Source organism: Acomys russatus, chromosome 9 (assembly GCF_903995435.1).
Source record: "Acomys russatus chromosome 9, mAcoRus1.1, whole genome shotgun sequence".
Taxonomy (NCBI): domain Eukaryota; kingdom Metazoa; phylum Chordata; class Mammalia; order Rodentia; family Muridae; genus Acomys; species Acomys russatus.
In genome coordinates, this window is record NC_067145.1 from 49,758,913 (window position 1) to 49,783,851 (window position 24,939).

The window sequence follows — 24,939 nt, forward strand, 5'->3', positions numbered from 1 at the left end:
TTAGAATTTTTGTAAAGGCTGCTATGGACACTGGATCAAAAGAAGACAACAGATCTGATTTTTAAAAGTAGCATTATACTTACAAAATATAAACCTTGTGAAAATTCTCAGAAAATATAAGTATTCATATTGCATAGTTTTTCAGGATTTAGTAAAACCTATCATGGTATAGTTCTTTGTAGCAGCATTGGTTAACATGAAGATTTCTATGGGATTATTCCAACTCCTCATTAAACCAGCAGCTGCTCCTGAGTTCACCAGAGAGTTACAGAGGAAACACTGGCTCAAAAGCAAAAGATTCATGCAGTGTCCCTTCACTCTGTTCTGAATACATACTTTTCTTTGTCACCTCTTAAGTACGTGTTTTAATGGTATAAAAATAATTCCGGATTTTTCTTCCTTCATATTCCTGTGATTTATTCAGAACTATAAATCAGGTTCAATATGAATGAACAAGATTAACTAGTGGGAGGTCCTTTCCCAGTTCAAAAAATCATTTTTTCTATTTCACTGTGGTATACTAAAATTACAAGGGCTCACACAGCCGTAATCTCATGTGTTAATGGTAAGAAAATGCAGAGTGAGTATGGCATGGCTATCTACCTGCTACACAAAAAGATTGCTTGTTTGGAGAAAGAATAGGGGTCTCTCTGCTACGGCCTGCAAGGCTGAGATCATGACCTTAGCTAGGTTAAGTATGGGTGTCCCAAAACAGTGACATCCCTCCATTCAAAGCACATCATTATGGGCACTTGCTTAGTCAGTGCCCAAAAGGTGAGTCAGACACAGAAAAAAATGACTTATGATTTCACACTTAGAAATATTATCTAGCCATCTTTGCTTTCCAAATTGGATAATTTATCTTGAAAATGGATGATTATTTTTCTGTGGAAATTTTCCAGGTTGTGGTGGAACATTCCATTCAGATAATGGTACGATCAAATCTCCTCATTGGCCTCAGACATTCCCTGCAAATAGCAGATGCTCCTGGACAGCCATCACTCACGAAAGCAAACACTGGGAGATTAGCTTTGACAGCAATTTCCGAATCCCCAGCAGTGACAGCCAGTGTGGGAACAGCTTCCTGAAGGTTGGTGCACTTGGTTGTTTAACTGGTTTTGTGAGTGGAAGCATGTTGGCTACAGAGGCCTCAAAGTCATTTTTCAATGAGAAAAGGGTACAGCTTTGCTGCTTCTGTTGTTTAGATGTAAAGGCAAGAAACCTCAGCTGTTAGAAGGTAGGACTTGAACCCCAAGTGCATGCTGTCCTGTTGTCTTCCATCTGCTGACCTAAGCAGAGTGACTAAATTAAGGAGATTTTTGTCTCTGACCGTCCTCAATTGTCATGAGCATTGATGGATGGTTTTTCCTTTCCTCTTTCATTTCTTCTCTCCTTTGTTCTTTCTCTCCATTTCTGTTCCTATCTTTGTCTTCCTTTCCTGAAAGAAAGTATAGTATAAACAGCATAAGGTCTCACTACAAGGAAAATTTAATATATGCTATGAAAATTAGAGGAGATTGGAGTAGCTAATGACAACTTTTATTCTGTATCTTAAGAGTCCTCAGTGTGAAACAACCATGAGAGACCCACATAAAAATGGTGGCAAACAGGAAGTGAGTTGGGCAGCTTCCTGCTCACGTGGTGTAGACTTTCCCTCTCTGTCTACACGGCCGTCCCTGTTTCATGAGCTCACCTTAGCTAGTTGCATTACATACAGCCTCGCGGGAAACGGGGCATTTTAGTGGGAGGACCCTTGTCCTAAGTTCCATTAGCCACGAATATATCCATCTTCTTCATATTTACCACTCACATGTGTTTTTATGGTTTAATATTTTGGTTTCAAATTATACAACTATAAAAGGAAGCGAATGAGTCCTAGTTTAGTAGAGCTGTTTTAAACATTACAAGTAATATGACCTAATAGCATAAATACTACCCAGTACTTTGGAATGTAAAAATCACCTAATGAATAGAAATGGCACATTTTAAATCAATGTTATTATTTCATATCATCTCCCAAATTGTTTTATATCTCATTGATATAGTCTTCCTATTTAAATGAAAATCTAATACTTACAAAATATGCACATAATAAAAATAGATTTAATGTATACTTCTCTTAATTGCATTTTCCCATGAATAAGAGAGCTCTCTTTTCATAAAATGAGTCAACACAAAGTGTAGAAACTTACATGAAGTTCTGTAACTTTTTCAGTGGGAAAATGTTAATTTGGGAAACTGACTTGAGATCATTCTTCCTCTGGATAGAATTCAAGTCCTTCTAAAAGTATCACACAAGGTCAGTGGCAGCAGAAAGGGAGATCAATTGATAATATTGCAAAAAATAAGTAACAGAAGAGACACTATTTCACTCATAACTGTATTATAAAAGTCTTGTTTCTGCCAGAGGAGCCTTCCACTCAGATGGAAGTAATGAGTAAAGGGACTCGGTGACAGCAAACTGTCTGGAGTGGGCAGGTCCTTGGTTTCTTTGAGTCAAGGACATTTTTCTTTGTAGGGGCACTAGGGAAGGTGGACAGAATGGTCAATGGTCCAAAAACCCTCTTTGTTCTCAAAATCAGAGATGTTCCTCCTCCCAAAGACTCCAGGGTACTAGTAGAGAAGCCCTATTCAACCCTTCCCTTTGCTGGAGAAATACACAGAAGTCAAAACAGGAGAAGACTTGATACCCTTGGCAAGCACTAACTAGATGAGGCGTGGTTTTACACACTTAAAATGCTAGCATTCAAGAGGTAGAGGCCGGAGGATCAGAGTATCAAACTCACTCTCGGCTACACAAGAAGTCTGAGGACAGCCTGAACCACATGAGACACTCTCTCAAAAAATAAAAGGAAGTACATACTAGTAACATCCCAGAAGTACCATAAAAACCAAGTTGAAGAAAATCAAATCACCATTAGAAAGAGAGCCAGGAGGATATGCAAAACTATACTAAACATAAACATGGTGACACTCTTCTAAAATAAAACAAGGAAATAGGGCCCACAGCCTACTAGCTAACATAATAGATAAAATGTGTAGGTCACAACAAGGAAGAACCACCATGAGAAAAAAAAAAAAAAAAGAATATTGGCGCACACCTTTAATCCCAGCACTCAGGAGGCAGAGGCTGGTGGATCACTGTGAGTTTGAGGCCAGCCTGGTCTACAAAGTGAGTCCAGGACAACCAAGACTACACAGAGAGACCCTGTCTCAAAAAACAAACAAACAAACAAACAAACAAAAAACCAGAAAACCAAAAATTTCTCAGGAGTTACTGACAAGTCCTCTTTAAAGCATTGTCATTATCAAATAAGTAATATAAAATCTTAAGAAAAAAACAGTAGTTACAATGAGGAAGAAAATGTAAATTCTCAATAGAAATAATGTGTGGCTTAATCTCAATACTTAAGCAGGAATAACTGAGAACAGAATCAGAACATATGAGGATGGAACAGCAGAAATCACCCCTTGGGACAATAAAGAGAAAATAGATATAAACAAAACAATCAGACATGAACAGAGCTTTAGGGACCCATGAACAATAACAAAATTTCCAGCAACCATGTCACTGCCGCTTTACAAGGAGAGAAAACAACTCAACAGACAGTAGTCTAAGAAATGATGAAGCTCTGAGGTAAGAGAATTGCCAACAATAAATTTAGCATCTTGAAAATTACTTTCAGTGCATACAAAAGGAAGCCAAAAGAAAATAGTACTTGCCATTAATGATTGTTTAAAGGAACTTATTCAAACTTGATAGGATGGTTTGGGAAGGTACCTTAAAGTATGAGGAAGGAGGAGGGATCAAGAAATGAGCGGAAATATGTGCATCAAGTTAGAACACACCTTTCTATTAAGCTTATTAATTATATTTAGTAATTTAAACAAAAGATTCATAATGGCATCTGACAATGAAAAGTTGTAAAGGTAACTCAGTGGAGGGTCTATTTTCACACTCCCCTCAAAATGGCCCAGTGTGGCAGTTGGAGTAAAGTTCAGTAATCATATATCTATATTTTAACACCCAGAATAAAATAACTATCACAAGTGATGTGAAGGCCTATAGAAATGGGACATCTAGGAAATCAAGAAAAAAGACACAGTAGCTCAAGAAGCAGCTGAAGAAAACAACGCAAATAGAAAAATGGAGGCACAATGTGTGTGTGTGTGTGTGTGTGTGTGTGTGTGTGTATGTGTGTTAAGCAACTTAGTTACACTAATTAAAATAGGCAGATTGTTGGAACCAAAACATGATGCAACTGGAAACAAAAGTACTTCAAATATATCCATACAAATAGGTTGAAAGAAAAGGATATAAATTGATAAATCATGGAAACGTTAATTTTTAAACAGCATCAACGACCATATTAGCACAAGCTAAAATGGAATTCAAAGCCAAAAAAAAAAAAAATGTCATGGAAAAAGAGATACCTTACATGAGAATAAAACTCCTAGTCTACCATAAGACAAAATGAGTCTAAATAGTCATTCATGGAGAAGAAACATGTGAAACAGAACCTGATAGAGCTATGAAGATAGCTCCTTAGTTGGGTTAAGATTTCAACACTGTGCCCGGTAACTCCTAGGGCATCCAGCTGGATGCTTTACCAGAATGCATTGAGCTCTGAAAGTGTGAAGCGTTAGGATAAGATTGACAGCGTAAAAGAAAGCATACATCAGCAGGAACACATGCATTTCCGATGCCTTTGTAACATACCAGGACAGACCTCATACTGAGATTTAAAAAACAATAATAATAAAACCTCAACAAATCAAAGAACTAAACTGCAGAGAGTATTTCCTCTAATGGTATAAAGTCAAACTTCAAAAGCAGTAGTACCAAAACAGCTGTCTGAGCCCCAAACAAAGGTAGAAAATACTCAGTACTTACTGAGTTAGAGTGGAGGCAAGTATTTTCAACCTTCTCCCTTTCCCTCCCAGAGAGGTCTTTCCAAAGATGCCTGTGAACGCTTGTGAATGCCTCCAGCTGGGGACTGCTGAAAAAGAGTCCCGGGGAGGTGCTGGGCTGCATCTGTGTATGAGAGTGTATGTGGCCACCAGGGCCTGAGTCTCGTACAGCAGCTCACTTCAGAGACAGGAACATGTTGGCCATGGAAAAGTTATATGAGGAAGGTAGGGCTTGGCAGGTAAAACTTTAGTAATTATCATTGGTCAGTCCTGAAAACTGAGAGGGTTTTGTCAAAGAAAGCTCCTTAAATCTCTAAATGCACATTTAACATTGAACACCTTAAAATAACCCAAGGGTCAAAGAACAAGAAGTCTCAAAAGACATTAAAAGCACACGGAAGGGAATCGCTCTACAAACCAAACAAGATCTCCTTAGAGTAACCAGAATGAGATAAGCTATTTCAAAACCAGCCATAAAAATTATTCTCAAAAGAAAACATTCCAGATTCACATGTGACTTATTTAGTCTTATGTTTTTTTTCTATAGAATCAAATACAAGTATTTTCAAGCTTAAGCATGCTAAAATATTGACAAGTGAAAACTGTCATTAAGTCATTAAGTCATATTTTTGACCCCATCAGGTTTGGGGAGGAACCTTGGAGTCCAACGATACCCTGTTAGCCACAAGCTGTGGGGATGTGGCTCCCAGTCCCATTGTCACATCAGGAAACATATTCACTGCTGTCTTCCAATCTGAAGAGACGCCAGCCCAGGGCTTCTCCGCATCCTTCCTAAGCCGTAAGTAGCATGAATCTAAACTCTTGAGGAAGGGTGAGTACCTCAGATTGGCGTGGGGAATGGTGGGGAAGCCCCATCAAGACTGGCTTGATAGGGGCCCCAGGAAGGAACATAGGTGAGCCACCTAGTTCTGAAGGAGCATCCTTCCTTCAAAAGTCAGTGAGATGCAAGCATGGCTGGACATGTGTACATTAAGAGACGGCAAAGGCGGGACGAACTGGAGCTTGGAATCAGTTTTTTGGGGAAAAGATGCGGTGCTATCAGCTGAGTTCAAGAGCAGGCCAACTGAGTATGATATAAAGGCTCCACTCCTCTTGACTGCTGAGCACAGATTAGCTTAGGGGGAACCCTAAACATTTTTAAGTCTCAGATGCTGTGGCATGTGCATTGGCTCAGTCACATCAGGTGGCCACTATTTGCAAAGCGCTGCTCAAGGAAGAGCTTGAGGGAAAGAATTGGAGCAAACAATGCAGCAAACAGACACTTCAGACGTGAACAAAGAACAAGGGTGCTGGAAAGGGAGTAGTGATGGCCAAGCTCAGAGCTAGCCTAGGTATTTAGATGACCTGTGCATGCAAGTGTGCGTGTGTGTGTATGCATGTGTGTGCATGTGTGTGTGTGCATGTATGCGTGTGTGTACATGTGTGTGTGTGTATGTCTGTATGTCTAACACCAGGAATTCATGTGAGAATCTGATAAATAGCATGACTACTAAATTAAACTAGCTTTTAAAAGCAATTAGTGTTGTTATTAAGATTAGATAAACATAAGGAAGTAATAGTTTTCTAATAAACCATTTAGAAAACACTTCATAAACTCTTTAGATGACTAATATGATACTTTTAAAATAAAATAAAATATACTATTCAGAGACAAATCACTTTGTATGCGTGTGCACGCATGTGCATGCGTGTGCTTGATCCTGTACGTGGGTATATGTGGATAAGTGAATGCATCTGAAGGCCAGTGGACAAGCTTGGGTATTCCTCAGGGGCTGACTGCCTTGTTTTGTTTTGTTTGATGAAGAATCTCAAATTGGCTTGGAACTCACTATATAGACTAGACTTGCTGGCTCGCCAAGCCAAGGAGGGGCCTTCCTTCCTCTTTCTCCCTACAGCTGAAATCCCAAGGGTCACCACCAAGCCTAGCCTTGTTTTCACCTAGAGTCTAATACTGGACTAGGTCCCTGTGCTTGCAAGGCAAGGACTACACAGGCTGACTCATCTCCCCAGCACTACAGATCACTTTCATCTGTTTTGTTTCTTTACCTGAACTATATTTAATCTTTGATAATTTATCTTCTTAAAAATATCATGAGACCTGATTGTTTCATGGTTCTTCTTGCTATAGGTACTTTATTGCAAATATGTGTAATATTTTTAAAGTATATGTAAAAAATAAAAATAAAAATTTTAAATGCATGCAAAAAGAGAAACAAACAAACAAACAACAACAACAAAACAAATGACTGCTGCTCTCAGAGACGAAACTGCTCCAGTTCATCTGCACTCACTCTGCTCCAATACCCTGGAGCAGGAAAACCGCTTCCACAGAGCAGTCCACAAAAATGCAGTAATAAAACTTCAAATGCTCAAAAAAATAATTGTTTATTATGAAACAGAAATGCATTGTAGAATTGCTTTATGCTGTAAATATTAATGTCCTGTTTTACCTTTCTTTCCCGTTCCAGCATTTAAATTATTTAGTTAAAAATAAAAACCTTTTTTCTCATGAAAAAAAAAATCATGAGATTTGAGGGGTATTCTATGGCAAAATACCTACTGCTTAGCATCTAACGTCCTCAGGTTATTCTAAAATACACTTTTATTTTGCACACATGTTGACTTATAAATCAGAGTCTTTGTCTTGATGTCCCTCCTCCATTTGGAGTATCGGAAGAGACTTACTGTAAACAGCAGGCTTTTATCTTCTGCTTAGGAAGTAGGCACGACAGTGATAATGACTGTCCTGACGGTGGTGTTTTGGTCTTACATAGGATGTGGACGAAGGTTCAGCAGCTCTAGAGGTGAGATTGTTTCTCCAAACTTCCCAAAGCATTATGACAACAACATGAACTGCTCCTACTTCATAGATGTCGCACCTCGCTCTCTCGTCATCCTGACTTTTGTGTCCTTCCATTTGGAAGGTATGTTTATTATTTTCCAACAATTAACTTATCTTAACTGATAAAAATGATACATCTACAATGTTTGTCTTTATCAATGGCATAGGCTTTGATAAAGGTTTTGATACAAAGATAGTTCACAGCTTGGCTATGTCAAGCTAGTTAAAATATCTATTAACATACTTAAAATGTTTTGATTGTAAGAACTTCTAGAATCTATTCTCTTAGCAATATTCAAGAAGATAATGCATCATTATTAATTATAATACTCATGTTATATAGAAGATTTTCTGAATTTATTCTGTCTGAAAAATAAGGTTAAGTATTGTGACTCTTGATAGACGTTTCCCCATCCTTGCGTATAGTAACCAGTGCTCTGCTCGACAAGTTCGGCTGTTTTAGATTTCACAGATAAATGAGAATGTATGCTATTTGATTTTCCTGTGTGTAGTTTCTTTCCTTTAACACGATGGCTTGAGATTTATCCATGTGCCACAAATTATAGTGTGTACTTACTTGTAAAGCCAGAATAGTGTGTTCATTCATGTGTCTGTCTGTCTGTCTGTATCATTCTCTTTATTCATCAGGCAAAGGACACTTGAGTTGATCTTAGGTCTTGGCTGTTATGAATAACGCTGCAACAAGTATGGAAGAACAGATCAGTCTTCAACTCACTGACTTCATTTCCTCTGGGTATATGCCCAGGAGTGTAGTTGCTGGATTATAGGAATGGCCTATTTTTAACCTTAAGAGGGACCTCTTTTCCACAATGACTGCACCAGCTTAACTACCCATATAGTCACCATTACTCAGGTCTTGTCTTTTAATAATATCCAAGGATTCAGTTTATTGCAGGCAAGTTACAAATAATTAAGCTGTTATTAGAAGAAATGTAGGCAGGATGCTCTAATGTTACCACTTGAAGACAATAATAAACATGTTCGGAAGTGAAATGTAAATGCAAATAAAATTACATCTTTTTAGTTCCATACTGAGGACTGAACTTTGGGCTCTAATGCTTGAGTAGGAAGCTTTCTACAACCAAGCTATAAACCACACCCATTATTTTGTGTTGTGAAGCAGGGCCTTCACTAAGCTGCCCACATTGCTCTTGCATTCTTTATGTAGATCAAGCAGGCCTATAATTCCTGCCTCAGTGGGCAGAGAAGCTGAGGTCATAGGTCTGGCTTCCTTCTGATATTTAAAGAACAAAAGTACCATTTTTTATATTCCATCCAAAACTGAAAAAATAATATAATAACTTTAAAGACATAGACACCACATAAAGTTGCTTAAAGAAAATGTATCTGAAGCCGGTTACATTTTAACATAGCATTTTATTTTTCAATCTCAGGGGATTGAACTAAGCGACACACAGCAAGTCTGGCAAATGATCTGCCACTGAGCCATGTCTCCAGGCCTATTTTTACTTTTTGTTTTGAGATAGAGTCTGGCTAAACTACTCAAGTTGGCCATGAACTTGTTCTAATGACTTGCTTGGCCTCAAGCTTGCAATATGCCTCAGACTCCCAAGTCTGAGGATTCTAGGCCTATGCTGTTAGGCCAAGGTTATAGTTTTTAATTTATTCATTTGGATTTAGACTCAACACACATGCATGTAAACATACACACCTACAGTATCCAGTGAGAGAAGCAATCATGCGAGTCAGAGTAGGTACCTGATCAATACTGAGTGATTGGTGGGTAGGTAAGAGCAGGATCTAGTCTGCTTTCCTGAGTTTGCACCATGGGATATCCTTTCATTTGTGTTCTGTGATTGTCATCTTTCAGGTTCAGATTCCTCAGTGGCAATGTTTCCAACAATACACACTTCTTCTCTGCTCATTTCCCAACTTCAGGGAAAAGGCCATTGGTGGATAAGCAATAAGGTTGTTAGTTTGAGTCAGGATGTGGCTGATAGTACATACCAGATGCTTAGTGAAGACAAGAATAGAAACCCCTTCAAGTAGATATGTTTTCTTCACCTATCCTTTCTGACAATCAACTATTTATAAACTGCAATTATCTGTAATTACATCACGATACTTTTGCATGTTCAAATCTGAAAGGATACATGCATGGCAGGCACACTCACCTAACGTGGGAACAAGAATAAAACTCAATGTTGGCAGTGTTTCCCTGCTTTGTGTGACTTCCGGTTTAGCAATCTTACACCGTTTTTGCTAACTAAAGTCAATGTAGTTGACTAAATAAAACAAACCAAACACAAAGCTTTGCATAGTCCAGGACTCCATTTGTAAGAAAAGTCCAGAAGAAAGAAATCATACACACAGAAGGTAGTCTTACATGGCCAGGACCACAGTACGAAGCGCAGAGAGGTTAGGATGGATTGCTAGTGGTCACAGGTCCCCCAGAGGGTGGTCAGAAGGTAGAATAGGGAAGACTATAAAATCCTGCAAGTGCTGTGGCAGTGTCAACTGGGAACACTTTCCCAGAGAGCCTTTGGAGAAACCCAGAAAGTAGTCCTGCTTCAGCTGTAGTAACTCAAACACTAAAACTTTGTTCTAATTCAAATGTTTATGTGCAGGGATGTGTTCTTTACAATATGTTTAGTCACAAGGATGTTGAGAGAATTTATTGACCATGGGGCTTTGAGTGAACATGGGATGATAATTTTTACATCAGAACTGGATGTATTCATCAATTAAATGCTGTAGAGGGCTGCATCCTTATACAGGATGCTGCTTTAGATTAATAAAAATCAGGCTGCAATGATTGGGCTCCCATGATGCTCTGAGAGCAGACACTCAGCTACAAACAAACTAACACGTGGCAGCAGTAAAAGTCTCCCTAATGCCTTTGAAAGCCTTCCTCTGTTGTCTTGCAGGAGGGGAGATAGAGTACAACTTTGTTTTAAAGTAGAAGACATATTGATGTAAATGTACAACCACCAAAGCCCCAAGATTGATATTTGCATGAACACTGGAAAGGGCTGTCAGGGACATCAAGAGATTTCTCATGCCCTGCTCATGGTCACTCTTCCCTGCACCCAGGCGCCCTGTAAAGTGTCTCTCAGAAAGAGCAGTACTGCTGACATTGTGGGCTGCATGGTTTGGGTTTCTTGTTTGTTTTGTTTTTGTGGCAGGAGAGTTCGGCATGTGGAAATGGTCCCATGAGTGTTAAAGCCTGTTTAGCAGCTACCCTGGCCTCTATTGCATTCTCCAATGTGACAGAAAAAATGCCTTGAGATATCACATGCCCCCGGGAAGGCAAATGGCTTCTGGTTCATAATTCCTGGGTAAACAGAATGGTTCTGTAAAGGAAGGAAATTCTGAGTAACGACTGAATGTGCTTATTATGAAGTTCTGTCTGTGCTCTCCTTTCTGTCCATGTTTTATCTTGTGGGAAAATATCATTTCACCTGGAACTGAAGTTAGATATTGACATAGAAAACCACCTTCTAATTTTGTTTGTAATTTCTATATCAATGACAAAATTGTAGTGTTTTGTCTGTTTGTAGCATCATTTGTCTGTATCATTTCTGCTCTGATGGTGGTTATTGTGTTCTCTGTGTAGATCGCTCAGCCATCACTGGAAACTGTGATCATGATGGCTTGCACATTATCAAAGGCCACAACCTCTCTTCTACTCCTCTTGTGACCTTATGTGGTTCTGAGGCATTGCGTCCCCTCACCGTGGATGGCCCTGTGTCACTCAACTTGTATTCTAATGCATATGCCACAGACTTTGGGTTCAAGATTTCCTACAGAGTCACCAGTGAGTAACCATGCTTATATAATTTGGAATTTTCTTTTTTCCTTTTCTTATGTAATTCACATAGGGATTTTTGTTATGATTCATCATATGTCACCAATTTAAAGATTCAGAGACTTTAAGGCAAAAAGTGATCAATTAGGTACATGATACAAAAGTAGTTATTTTTCTTTAAAAAATAACCCACCGAGGGCTATGGAGATGGCTCTGGCTAAAAGCATTAGTTGCTCTTTCAAAGGACCTAGGTCTGGTTCGCAACACTCACATGGCAGCCTACAATGCCCTCTTCAGACTTCTGTGGGCACTTCATACATGTAATACATACACAAACAAGCAGACATACACATGTATGCATAAATTAAAAATATATTTATAAAAAATAAAATAAAAATTGACATTTCTCATGAATGTTGTCTAAAATGACCCTTTGAAAATAAAACAGAGAATTGGGATTGATTTTTTAACAGTATGTTATACAGCCTGACCACTACAGTGAAATAGGCACACAAAACTTTCCCGAGTTTGTTTTGTCTTTGCTTGGCCACACAAGTGCCAAAAGATAGGAAATAAAGTAGTTTCTCTTCAATTAAAGCACTTCTGCCATCTACAGAGAACACTGAAACAAGTATTTATGCTTGAAAAGATTCCCATGGTTCATTCTCAGTGGCTGATGTCTGGCTCCTGACCCTCAGTGACCAGAAAGAATGTTTCTGTTGTACTTCCTATGTTGGACTGCATCAACAGAATAGAACACAGCCTCCCTTATGGTCTTAGATGAAGAAAGGGAAGATTTGTTTTATGCCTTTGGCTAACAATCACTTTGGAGAACAAGCCCCTGATGTATATTCTGCTTTTCTACCCCTTATTTAACTAAAGTACAGTGACCATGGTTCAACTCCCCCCCCCCTTAAATTTTACTTTAAAAATATTGTTGCTACTGGCTTCAAATCCTGGTAATATGAGAAGATGTAAGCTCTCCTGGCACTGATAAACTTTCAGAGGTCATGTAGTTGACCTTGAATGAAACAGCGCAGTTGCTACCCAAGTCTGACACTTATGACTGCTATATCCAGAGTCCTGAATGAATAAAGACCTTTGGTACAGAAAAGAATTTGCCTGGCAAATAGGCAGAATTGAGGCAAAAACAAATAAACCTATGCCTTCTATAATAGCCACAAATTGTGTCTAATCTTGGAGATACGTTGGTGGAATGTGTTCATTGGTAACCACAGAATATCATCAAAATATACACCCTTACTACAATTTTAGAATCATAAAACAAATACACACACACATGGCAGCACCGTCACTAGGTGGGAACACCTGCTCTTCCCTAGAGGCAATCCATGTAAAAACAATACCTCATTATTTATAATGGAGCATTATTTTATTTTGTGTGCTGGGTATAACAAAGCGCTATGGGCTGTTAACGACTGGAGTTTGAGCAGGGAGTGGGACAAACAACCTCATGCTTATTGAAGAGGAATAACACAAATTTGGGCAAGTATAAAATTTACTAATCTCACAACTAAATGCAAATCTGTAGAAGCTAAGAAAGAGGTATTTGAGCCACAGAGGTAACTGACCTCTCACACTTCAGCCTATAACACTCTATCCCTAACTTCTCTAGGAATGAATCTGTGTTGTTTTGGATGTCTACATTGTAGTCTTCTATGAACAGAGCACACGTGAGGTTCTGCCTGTCTTCTTTGAGCATCCGATTGCCACGTCATCTCTCTGTCAGGCTGCATTTAGAGTGAAGGGACAGACATATCCCAACACATGAGCTGTTCTTTCTTGTTGCTTTCACATTGTTTCTTTGACTTAGACTTATTCCCTTTCAAAATGTGCCATATAATGTCCTTCTATATTTCTTTTCTTTTTCTCCTCCATGGAAAAGTCAAATTTATTTATAGACACAATGAAGGAGGTCTAAGTCTTCTGGAGAACAATGAATATGAGCTCTTTTTTTAAAAATATATTTTATTAATTTATTCATATTACATGTCAATTGTTATCCCATCCCTTGTATCCTCCCATTCCTCCCTCCCTTCCATTTTCCCCTTACTCCCCTCCCCTATGACTCTGACTGACGGGGACCTCCTCTCCGTGTAAGTGAGAATATGAGCTCTTTTAGGGGACAGTAAACAATAGCTTAGACTGTACCCCAGTGATTTACCCATGTAATGACCATCCTCTACCATTCCCTTGTCTCCCACTACAGCCTGTGGTGGAAGCTACAGTGTATCACCTGGAGTCCTCCAGAGCCCTTCTTTCTCAACCAGCAATTACCCAAACAATGCCTACTGTGTCTACAGCATCCACGTTCAAAGTAGCAGGGTGATTCTGCTTAGGTATGTGAGAAAAAAATTTTTTTACTTACAAAGTGCTATCAGCTCTCTTCACAGGAAAGCCACCTTACTGTGGGAGAGCATGAAATCTCGTGGTGGCCTAGCTGGAATCTAGAGAAATGCAAAGGGGTTCTATACAGCAGTAAAGCCTGATCCTGTACCCCATCCAATGGGGATTGAGGTTAAAACAAGAGCTTCGCCAGTTAAAACAGTCCTTGCGATTTCCCAACTGTTACAAAAGATCTTCATATAGTAGCTGTCAAGTTACAAGCCCTTCTTAAATCACAGAGGATATGAAGGGCTAGGAGAAACAGTTGCCACACGTTGAACATTTATTATACACAACAAGCTTTGCTTAACACTTTCCTCAGATGTTTTATTGAACGGTTAAAACAATCATGAGAAATATACATGTTAACTTGCATATGTGTCTCAGAAGGCCTCACAGCTTCCCTAAAGTGACACACATTTAAGGGAAGAGTGAAAATCTGGACCCATGTCCAGTGTCCCCCAAAGTCTGAATACTTTTACCATCTCTTGTCTCTTGAAGATAAACTTCATCCCATAAAATTTATTTTATTTGTTAACCAGATCAACTCTCAATAGTTTCTTTATGTGATATATGTCACTTGTAAATTACCTCTCTAATTTAACTTATTCCAAGCAAGACTAGATAAACAATGTAGCCCCATTCTCCCGAGGGATAAAGTAGTAGGCCTCTTTTTCCTAAGATGGCTTATTTTCATCTCTTCAATTTCACTGATACCTGAAGTTTCAGCATGTGATAGTAGGTCTGAGGGTAGTTGATGGCAACTTAGGACTTTCTACATAGAAACTTGATGAGCTGGGACAACACTTACTCATCTCTCCCCAGTTTGTCACTGATGGGTTCTAGCCTGATGGTTATGAACGCCGAGGTCTACTTTCTACATTTGTGTGTCTGCTGGCCTCATGAGCTGACTGTAAGGCAGGGTTCATCAACTTGATTTATCTCCTCAAAAGATAGTGGTTTATAGGTTAGACTTTGAAGGAAACTGCAAGTCACTCCCACCTGAGACTATTTGTGAGGAAAATGAGCCCTAGGGATAAAGACCCTGAAAGTTTTAGGATTAACAGAAAAATAATAGACGCTATTGTTCTCTTTAAAGAGAACAATAACATTAGATTTGACATAAGGAATCAGGAAATTTTTGCCAGGATCTTCATTATCAGTTTGAAAACATTCATGTAACTAGCCAAAATCTTTCAGAGAAAGACTTAAGGATTACTTTAATGTTCATAAAAAGGAAAAGTCTAGCTATTTGATGTTTCAGAATTATTCCATATTGTCATACTGTTTGTTAAATCTGTTAACAAAAATTACTGAGGGAGCAGAAATAAGCCAACCATACAATTCTAAGATAAAAGCATGTAGGAAGTCTTTTGGGGAGGCATATCTAAGAATAGTTATTTAAAGCGCTCGGGCAGCAGAGGCAAGCTGACCTCTGTGAGTTCAAGGCCAACCTGGTCTACATCACGAGTTCTAGGACCCTGTATCAACAAAGGAGAAGGAGAAGAGAGGAGAAGGAAGAGGAAGGGAAAGGGGAGAAAGATGGAAGAGGACGAGGAGGAGGAAAAGGATGCAGAAAGAGGAGGAGGAAGAGGAGGAGGAGATGACAACAGAGCACAGGCCTGGAATAAAATACTAAGGCCATCAAAGGAAAGGTCTGGATAAATTTGCAAGGTTGTACATGGTAGCAAGCAGCCTGAGGTATGCTGACATAACACTTCCCTTCCCTTCAGTATAGCTGACAAGATGCTAGACCAACTGATCACTCAGTGGCAGGACTAGTGGGTGCTTCAGCCTTTGTTTCTGTGAGCATCACTACAGCAGAAAGACAGCATATCAGAACAAGTAGTGCCCCAGCCTCTGCTGACATTTCTGCAGCAGGGGAGGGTCCTATGGCCACAGCAGACTTCAGCATGTGCTTAGGTTATCCCTACCCAATTCTGGGAAGCAGGACAACGGCTGTGTCTGGAGCCTCCAGTGATCAGCCCAGGGAGCGATGTGTGAGTTTCTTGTTAGATAGTTTGATGACGCAACAGAACTACTTCATTCTTTGTTACCACAGTTTTATGTTTTATAAGAACCAAAATTATTGCATTTCTTTCTTTATAAAATGGTAACAATCTTACTGAGGACACACTGTATACAAGACACATGAATTTATCTGTGTCATATTGTACTTGGTGAAACAAGAGACGGGAAGAACCACAATTCAAGCTATACAAAACCAGAATTGTTTCCACTTGTCTTAGCATTCTTCCCTCAAATAAAGAATAACACAGTAGTGCATCTTATTATACAACACAAGAACAAAAAGAGGAAGAGTATCTTTTGGGTGAGACTAAAAAAACTTAACATATTATTGGGGCGATAACATATGCCAACTTGTCAAAACTCAACCTTAAGAACTATGGACCAGTAATGGTTAAAAAAAAAAAAATGCTGGAAGGACTTGTGTTCCTTGACGGTGTAGTTGTCCTTGTTCAGAAAGTAACCTCCACCCAAGCTCTAATTATAGTAGGGCACAACAACAACAACAACAAAAAAAGACATGAAAGTGGTGGGGTAACTTGCTGGAAACAGAAAGGGGTTCAGCAGGAGGGAGGCGGGCAAAAGAGAATAATTGGGGAGATATGATCAAAGTACATTATGTATGTGTGAACTTGTGAAGGAATCAAAAAATTTCATGCAAAAATTGATTTTGGTTGAACCTAGGCCTAATCATCTTGAAGTGTAGAACTGGATCTCATCCATTTTTATACCTCCAGCTCCTGGCACAGTCAATAGTCATTACAGCTACCAACAAATACTGGCTTCACATTTGAGTCCCTCAGTGTTGTCTTATTTACAAGATTTCTTTCCAAATGAAGCTTAAATACTGTGTTGTCAGGTTTTTGCCTTATGGCTTTTAAAAAAGTGTGTGTGTGTGTGTGTGTGTTACAAGAACTACAGGTACAGTTTAATGGGCACACATAAGTAATAACAATGTGCACTCCACAGTTTCACACATTTTGAGGTGGCGCCCTCCAGCATCTGTGCGCATGACTATTTGGAGGTTTTCGATGGTCCTGGCATTGGATATCAGTCTCTTGGAAAGTTCTGTGGCTCCACGATTCCGCAAAATGTTAAGAGCACCAATAACAGCCTGACCCTGCTATTCAAGACAGATTCTTCGCAAACAGCAAAAGGCTGGCAACTGTACTTCCTGGAGACATTAGGTGAGTGTTTGTGACATGAAAGTCTTTTTCTTTGACTCCTGCTTCTCTGCTCTAGTTTCCCCAGCTAATCCCAAGTGATTTTCATTTAAACATAGAAGGGGCACAAAAAGAAGCCCTCACTGCCTTTGGTCTCTTTATTAGAGAACTAAAGAGTCTTGGAAAATGTAAGCAATGGTTATGACTGTAAAAAGGAATGCTTCAAGAACTAAACAACCTAGGAAAAGAAGAGCTTGGTACAGAAGTCCTGATAGGAAATGGCCAAGGCTCTAAGTACCACAAGTGAAAATAAAGGTAGAGAAAGGATCAAAGGACCAAAGGTTTTTCGAAGGCAAAATGCCTCAGAAATGTAGCGTGTGGAGCTTGATGGGACACTACCAGGGAATGTAAGTTAAGAATGACGCCTTATGGGCAACCTGTTGGGCGGTGGTACCTTGGTCTATGTTTACCAGGAAGTTTGCCACATTTGCGGCTGATAGGTCTGTCAACTACATAAGTGGAGATGGCTGCAAAGGCATTTGGGCTGGAGAGGGTGGTCTCAGAGTCACATGAGATGGCAGTGGTGGTGAAGTGTGAGCATAAACTGAAAATAACAGTCCAGTTTATTACCACTGCACATGAAAGATAATTACCTACCTAAGATTAGTGCAGGGGCACCAGTTATTTAAAATAAAAAGCAGTTAATCAGCTCCCTGTTTACACTAATTGCATCAATGATATAATTTTTATTTGACTTGGGACGTGTTTTGATTTTTCCTTGACTACTGATGTGATTAATGTTCTGAGATCTGACAGATCCTCAGGCAAATCCCATACTCCAAGAAGGTTCTGAAAAATGTAAGGACTTTCCCACGATAAGTAATTTGGGCTCTTTTTTCCTAGGGCTTTCCTTTTGCGCACAGACTGATTCACCCCATCTCTGTGACATGAAAACAACACATAAACATCATTTTGTTTCCTATGTTATGTTTTTCTCAATTTATTTGTAAAGCATCTATTTATTTGTGTGAGTATGTCTATATGCATGTCTCTGTATGAGTACATATGACTGTGTGTGCAGGTATTCACAGAGGCCAGAAGAAGGTGCTTGGAGCTGTAGTGATAGGTGTCTGCGAGCCACACCATGTGGGTGCTGGGAATCCACATTCTGGTTCTTAGCGGCTTAGAATTGATTAAGCACCAAGAGATCTTGACTGCCAATCCATCTCTCCAGCCCCATTAACACATTTCTTTTGGGAGTTATCAGGCAGACATTGGTGTTTTAGAAGGTCCTCATAAATCGTAGACATTGTGACAGTTGTACCAGAAAGGCTCCTTGCCACCTCCTCCTCCTAGCTGTCATGACAATAACTTGCAAGCAAGTCTCACAGGACACAGAACATGGCCTTACTAGGATGGTGTAAGTGAAGCTACATGCGAGACACAGGAGGCTATTTTAAAACAAAAACCCACTTCCCCTCGGATACTTCAATTTTGCACCAAGGTTCCCATGTATTGGGTTGCCAATGTGCTTCATATAAGAAACCTTACCACTTCCCCAAGTGTATAAATGCCATTGTCCACTTGGAGGAATCAAAAAATAATTTAAATTATTGATATTATTAATTGTTCAAGTATTATAAATTTTAATTGGGTCTTACATAGATTGCTTTTAGCTCAACTAAGTGGCCTGGCTGGTCTAAAGAACTTTCAGCTATGTTTGTTGTTTTGTGTGGTGAGGAAAAGGAGTCAAAAATGCCATTGAAGTTCTAGGGTTTCTGGAATATTTTCATTACAGACTTGATATAAATAAAAAGCAGAAGGTCAGACTTGGCTAATAGTACACACCGTCCTCTTTCATTTCATCCATTTAAACCACTCAATCTTTTCCGTAAAGAAACAGCTGCTCCGAGGACCAGCCTGACTGTTCATTGCCAAGGCAGTCTGAAAATAACACCTTTCCTGGGTAAATAATTGATGTAAAAGGGAGACCGCTGTGGCCCTTGACGTTTCTGTTTAGTCTTACATCAACTAAATCTCTAAATACAGCTTCTACAGCTTCGCTGTGAGATTATACAGTTGGCAATAATTTATGCACATCAACTTTAATGTTTCAAAAGTCTGTGAAATCAGCCTGTGCACTTATATGACAGTTCAGTGTCTCCTTGAGCATCTGCTACATTTGTATTTCTCATTGATAGAGAGAATTTGGAGGAAACATCCATAGTGGATAATTAGAAACATATAGTGAAGTTGAGTCTCCCTTCTTTTGTGGCACTTCTGCTCAGTGAGGGAATAAGGGAAGAGAAAGCTAGCACTCAGAAGCTAGCATGTAGCCATGACATAACATTTTCTCATATTTCTTGTGAATGTCAACACAACATGGGAAACTGATCCTGAAAGAAGAGAAGTCAGAAATGATTGGACTGAGCTTCCAGGATCCAGGGAACTGAAATGACCTAAAAAGATGAACATGTCTCTGGACTGAGCGTGCATCCTTTATCAAACCACCCATGGTTCTGGGGCCCCGCCTGTTCTGTGATGCATGTCATCTCAACAGAACAGGTCTGACGTTGAAAGCAACCTGCTCTCCTCTAGTAATTCTGGTAGCTTAGTTTCAGACTCTCCTTTGCCAGCAGGGCTCACTTCAGCTGTAGCCAGCGTCCATGTCATAAATGAAACACTTCATCTTTGGGCATGTGGGTTTACAGCTCACGGCCTCCATGCCTTACTATGCTGGCCTCGTATGCAAGACTCACTGAGCCTTTCCTGATTACTCATTATGTTATACACAGATCGTCTAGCTACGGAGCCAGGTGTGGATTTTCGGTACCATTGTGAGTTCCCTTTCCTCCTCCTTTTAGTAGTTTGTATGTATGTGTGTGTAGCATGCATGTATGATGCATATCCACATGTGTGTGCACATGGAGGCCCAAGGTTTAGGCAGGAATCTACCTCAACCCTTCCCTACCTTCTGAACTCAGGCAGATCTCTCACTTGACACATAGCTCAGCAATGTAGCTAGGCTAGCTAGCCCGTTTGTTTTAGAATTCCATCTCAACTTCTCAAGGGCCGCCATTACAGGTGGGCCACCCTGTCAGTCCAGCTTCTATATGCGATAGAAGGCTCCAAGCTCTAGGCCTCGTGTTTGCAGAGCAAGTGCTGTAGCACTCAGCCAGCTCTCTAGTGCTCTTTTTTTCCCTAATCTTTTTTTTTAAAGGCAGATTTCTCTGTGTAGCATTGACTGTCCTGTACTTGCTTTGTAGACCAGGCTAGCCTCAAACTCACAGCAACCCACCTGCCTCAGTGCTGGGATTACAGGTGTGCACCAGCATGCCAACTATTTTTTTCTAAAATAATGTATTTTGTACTACTTCAGCACAATTTTAGTACACAATACTAAACTTGGCCCAATAAAGTATTTAGGTATTGAAATCAATAAACGGCTCAGGAGTCCCTGAAATCCTAGAGAGACAAATCTCTGTCCCTGGAGAAAAAGAGCCCTATCAAGAACATCAGTAGCCAGAAGCACACATCAAAGCTCCCTGCTTCCTGCCGAAAACAGCAAATATGGAGAGAATTGAGGCCACTATCTGTCTTTCTTCCTCTGGCTTATTAGTCATAGAATGAGTCAGGTGGCGTTAAGGTCAAACCCAGGGGCTGCTGTGAAGAAAGGCATAAATACGAAAACACATGTCTAGCAATGACAGAATGAATCATAGGTCAGCAGAGGCAGGGATGTGGCCAGAGGGGAAGAGCTGTGTGCCAGCATTCAGGTACCCAGGATGCAGGTGACTTACCATTCCACTGCCTGTGATGAACTTTAGAAAAACCCTAGTCTCTTTACACTCAATTCTTAACTACTGAAGAGTATCAGCTTTAAGTATCACCACTTTCTATCTTTTAAGAATGTGTTACAGGTAAAGTAGATTAGCTCCTGGAGCATACGGTGGCTGTCCTAACGTATATTTTATAACTTAAGTCAAATCAGAAGCTAAATTCTAATTAAATCCTAAGGCTTTGCAGAGGCCTCAAGCAAAGGTGAGTGTTAATCCATCACCCATGGTTGTGTGAATGAACTAAAGATTAGTTGGTTAAATTATGCCTACTTTGAAGTTACATTTATATGTGCCTTATATTACATATTATATCTATATTCTATTTATTCTCTAAATTGATGCACAATTCATAGAGTTAAATAGTTTTACAGGGAAAAGAGAGAAATCCATTTCATCCAGTTCTGGGGATGCTGGACCTGACTCAAAAGGCACATGCACTTGGTCTCTGGACCTGTTGCCATCCTCTTGGAAAACATCTCCTAAATGTTCTAAGCGTGCAGACGATGGGAGTGGTGGGAGGAAGGTGAGGGAATAAAGAATGGCTGACTTCTAAAAACAGATATGACTGACAGGGGTTGCAACAAGCCTGGGGTCACAGAGATGAATCACTTGGCCTTGACGCATGGAGAAGACCCTCACATGCCTACTCAAGAATTCGGCTTCCAGTTATATTTAGCATTCCCAGTTGTGGTGTCAAGTTTAAACTCTGAGAGGCACGCTAAAATCATGTAGCCCGAAATAAAAGAATGCAGTTGCAAACATTCACTGACATTAAGAATATGTGTGATGTGTCTCTAGGCGCCTCTGAGCAGCTGGAAATAGGCTGCCAACTGCCTGGACTTCTAGAGTCTCGAGTGCAGTCAGATAGCTAGGTTATCAGTTGAATGACTTGATAAGTCACTATTCACATCCCTCCCAGGGAAGCGATGCTGGGACATGACACAATAGCAACAGGGGATGCTCTCTGTCTGCTTTTTAATGTGATTTGCTTCCTTTTATGAAGTCTGAGAGTGAGATGAGCTGAAACTGTAAACCCATTTAAAGAAAACTAGATTCTGCTCATTTCCGCCCTCTGCAAGTCTGCTAGCCCTCACTATTGACTAGCTGTCCCTGGGGATAAAGCTAAATGCAGGGTTATCTGCAGTATGTTCATTGGGGATTTCTGACAAGAGTATTTGCTTAGCGTAGAATGTGCGGACCGGATAAAGAAACCAGACAGTGCATAGTTCACCAAAAGCTTACAGAGTCATGTAGGAGACAGGAGTTACAATTTAGATCCCCAAGAAAAAAGAGAAAGGTTTTTATAAATACATTCCAGTATCATCTACATCAAATGTCTCTCCTCCCTGGCCCTGAATGGCTGCATTTACCCCGAGTCTAGAAGGATAGGGTTGTCTGTCCTTGAGCAAATAAACCAGATGGTTTCTCAGAGACCAAGCTCAGGTCAGGTAAGGTAACGCTGTGAGAAGCACTTGAGAGAGAAAGAGCTAGGAAGCAGCATTGGGCAGACTGAAGCCGTGCACACCTACAAAAATGCACCTCAGCTTTGTCTCCAATAACTGGGTGTCTGGGTTAAGTTATTGTCACCATAAATTTTCTGTAATCGTTCTTACCTGTAGTGGATTGGTTTTGATATAGAGTTCTCAGGTATATAAAGGCAAAATATAATCAACAATACAATGTAAACATCCTTTAGTTATCAATGAGTCATTCAGAAATATTAAAAAGTATTATGGGACTGTTTTTCTCTTTGGTCTAACTTGCAAGGAGTCGGCTCACTTTGTGTGGTACCTTTATATACTGTTGACTGACAAGTAAAGACTTGCCACAAAGTCACAGAGCATAATGACAATGACTGCCCATCGCCAGGCACCTCCCACCTAGATTCTTTCACCCAATCTCATGACTGCCTCATGGGGCAGGAATTAACACATATTACAAAGGAGGAAATGAGAACTACTTATTAGAAATTAAGTCATTTGTTTGTGGTCAAAATAAGCACTGACCTAGGTTTGACCAGCTCCTGAACCCACGCTTTCCTAATTGGCCTATGCTGCCTCTAGTGCAATTGATAGAAATACCCAAGGCTAAAACTTCTCTTTGTTTTAGGATTCTTCCTTTCTATGTTCATCTTCTTGTTTGATTCTACCCGTTTTTACCTCATAGGATGTCCTGAATAGTACATTGTGTTATACTATTACTATGTAATACTACAACATAGAGTAGTTAAATACTTATATATGACATATTTATAACATAAATTGTACACAACCTTTATATATTTAAATCCATAGTTACATTTTATATATGTTATAATATATATTTAAATACATCTGACTTATTTATTAAACGTTTATATAAATAACAAAATTATACTTTAAATATAATTTATGTAATTTATTATATAATTATAAATATAAGTATATTATGGTACGGATATGAATATATGTTGTAAAAAAACAGTTTTTTAGTGTTGATAGATAAATGTCACATCTGTCCTGCTGGCTTTGCATGGCCTAAGGGTGAGGTCCTAGCACAGCTAAGGCCAGCTATAGGTAATTATCTATATTGTAATAAAAGATAATAAATCTTTATAGCAAAACCTTAGTAGCTCCAAATTACGGGCTCCAATTTAGTGAAATTTCTTACCTTAGGATCTAGCTATTCTATTCTGATGGTAGAACTCTGATTGGTACATGTCTCATGTAGTCCACTTTAAACCTGGGGAAGTAAGTCACAAGGGAATTAAGTGAGCTGTCAAGGACTCTTAGCAAGTTCTGAGAGGAGGGGAATTGATCTCTGTCACCAGGAAATATCACTGCCACCAGGGTAGTGAAGGTTTAAAAAAAATCAGCAATGTATTTAGTATGAGGTAGCACATTAATGAAAATTAAACAATTCAACTTCCTTATTTAAATTATTATTGTAAAACTAACTCATTTTGAGGAGTAGAATGAGGAGTGAGGGACAGCACATAGCTTTTTGTCCTAGAGTGGCCATGCCTCACCAAACCCCCTTTTATATGGATCTAAGTCTACAGCAGAGTTAATGCAAATCTGGACTTAGATTTGCTTAGAGTGCTACCTAGTTTTGACAATTAGAGGTGACTATGAACAAAACAGACAAAACTGGTCTCTGAGCCTGTGTTTATGTGCACAGCATGCAGCATTTATAGGGATCCTGCTGTTCTTGGCAAACACTGGCTATGGAATAGAAGACTTGTCATGCTGCAGTTTGGTACATAGACTAGTCAAGTAGCAGCTTTTGTGGGCTATAGTTAGTCAACTAAGATGTGAAGGGCTAGTCTCATGACATCATCTATAGTATAATCTAATTTAAAATGAACATTTTTAACTATTTTATGATCAGTGCAATGACCTTAGAACATTATGCATGTGCCTCCATTTAAATGTGTACCCAAATATTCCATTTTCTTCAATGATTACAAACAATGTGTTTTTCAGTCTTGTCCCCCCTCTTGTGCACTGCTACTATATAGAAATGTTGCTGATTTTCATGTACTGTCATACATTCTCGGTTTTGGACTGACTGGATTCTTGGGTCTAACAGTGTAGCTGTAGATTCCTTGGACTTCTTCTATGAAGAGAAACGAGCATCTGCAAACAGTGATACCCATATTTCTTCCTTTCCATGCTTTTTTCCCTTTGAGTTCATGGCCAAACTTTAATAGTGTTGACTAAAGGTAGTAAGAAAAACTTCATTTCTTGTTCCTGATCTTGAAGGGTTGCTTTAACTGTCTACTGTTGAATTTGCTATTTGTGGCTAGCAAGATGGCTTGCCATGTACTTGATTTGAGCTGCAATCCCCAGTGCCCGGGTAAAAAGCCAAGCACAGAGGTGTGCACCTATAATCTCAATGCTGGGAGGTAGGCAGGAGGATCCCTGGTGTTTGCTGGCCAGGCTAGCTGAATTAGTCAGC

The 24,939-nt window shown here is 39.6% G+C and overlaps 1 protein-coding gene across 1 annotated transcript in view; it reads left to right on the forward strand.

Annotated features, from left to right (window-relative positions):
- The window catches only part of Cubn (cubilin), a 212,550-nt gene that overhangs the window by 166,321 nt on the left and 21,290 nt on the right, over positions 1-24,939 (forward strand). The window contains exons 54-59 of the mRNA XM_051151301.1: positions 903-1,090; positions 5,554-5,710; positions 7,707-7,856; positions 11,373-11,573; positions 13,795-13,924; positions 16,968-17,185. Of these exons, the coding sequence (XP_051007258.1) occupies positions 903-1,090; positions 5,554-5,710; positions 7,707-7,856; positions 11,373-11,573; positions 13,795-13,924; positions 16,968-17,185 (1,044 nt within the window). The remainder of the gene's footprint in view (positions 1-902; positions 1,091-5,553; positions 5,711-7,706; positions 7,857-11,372; positions 11,574-13,794; positions 13,925-16,967; positions 17,186-24,939) is intronic.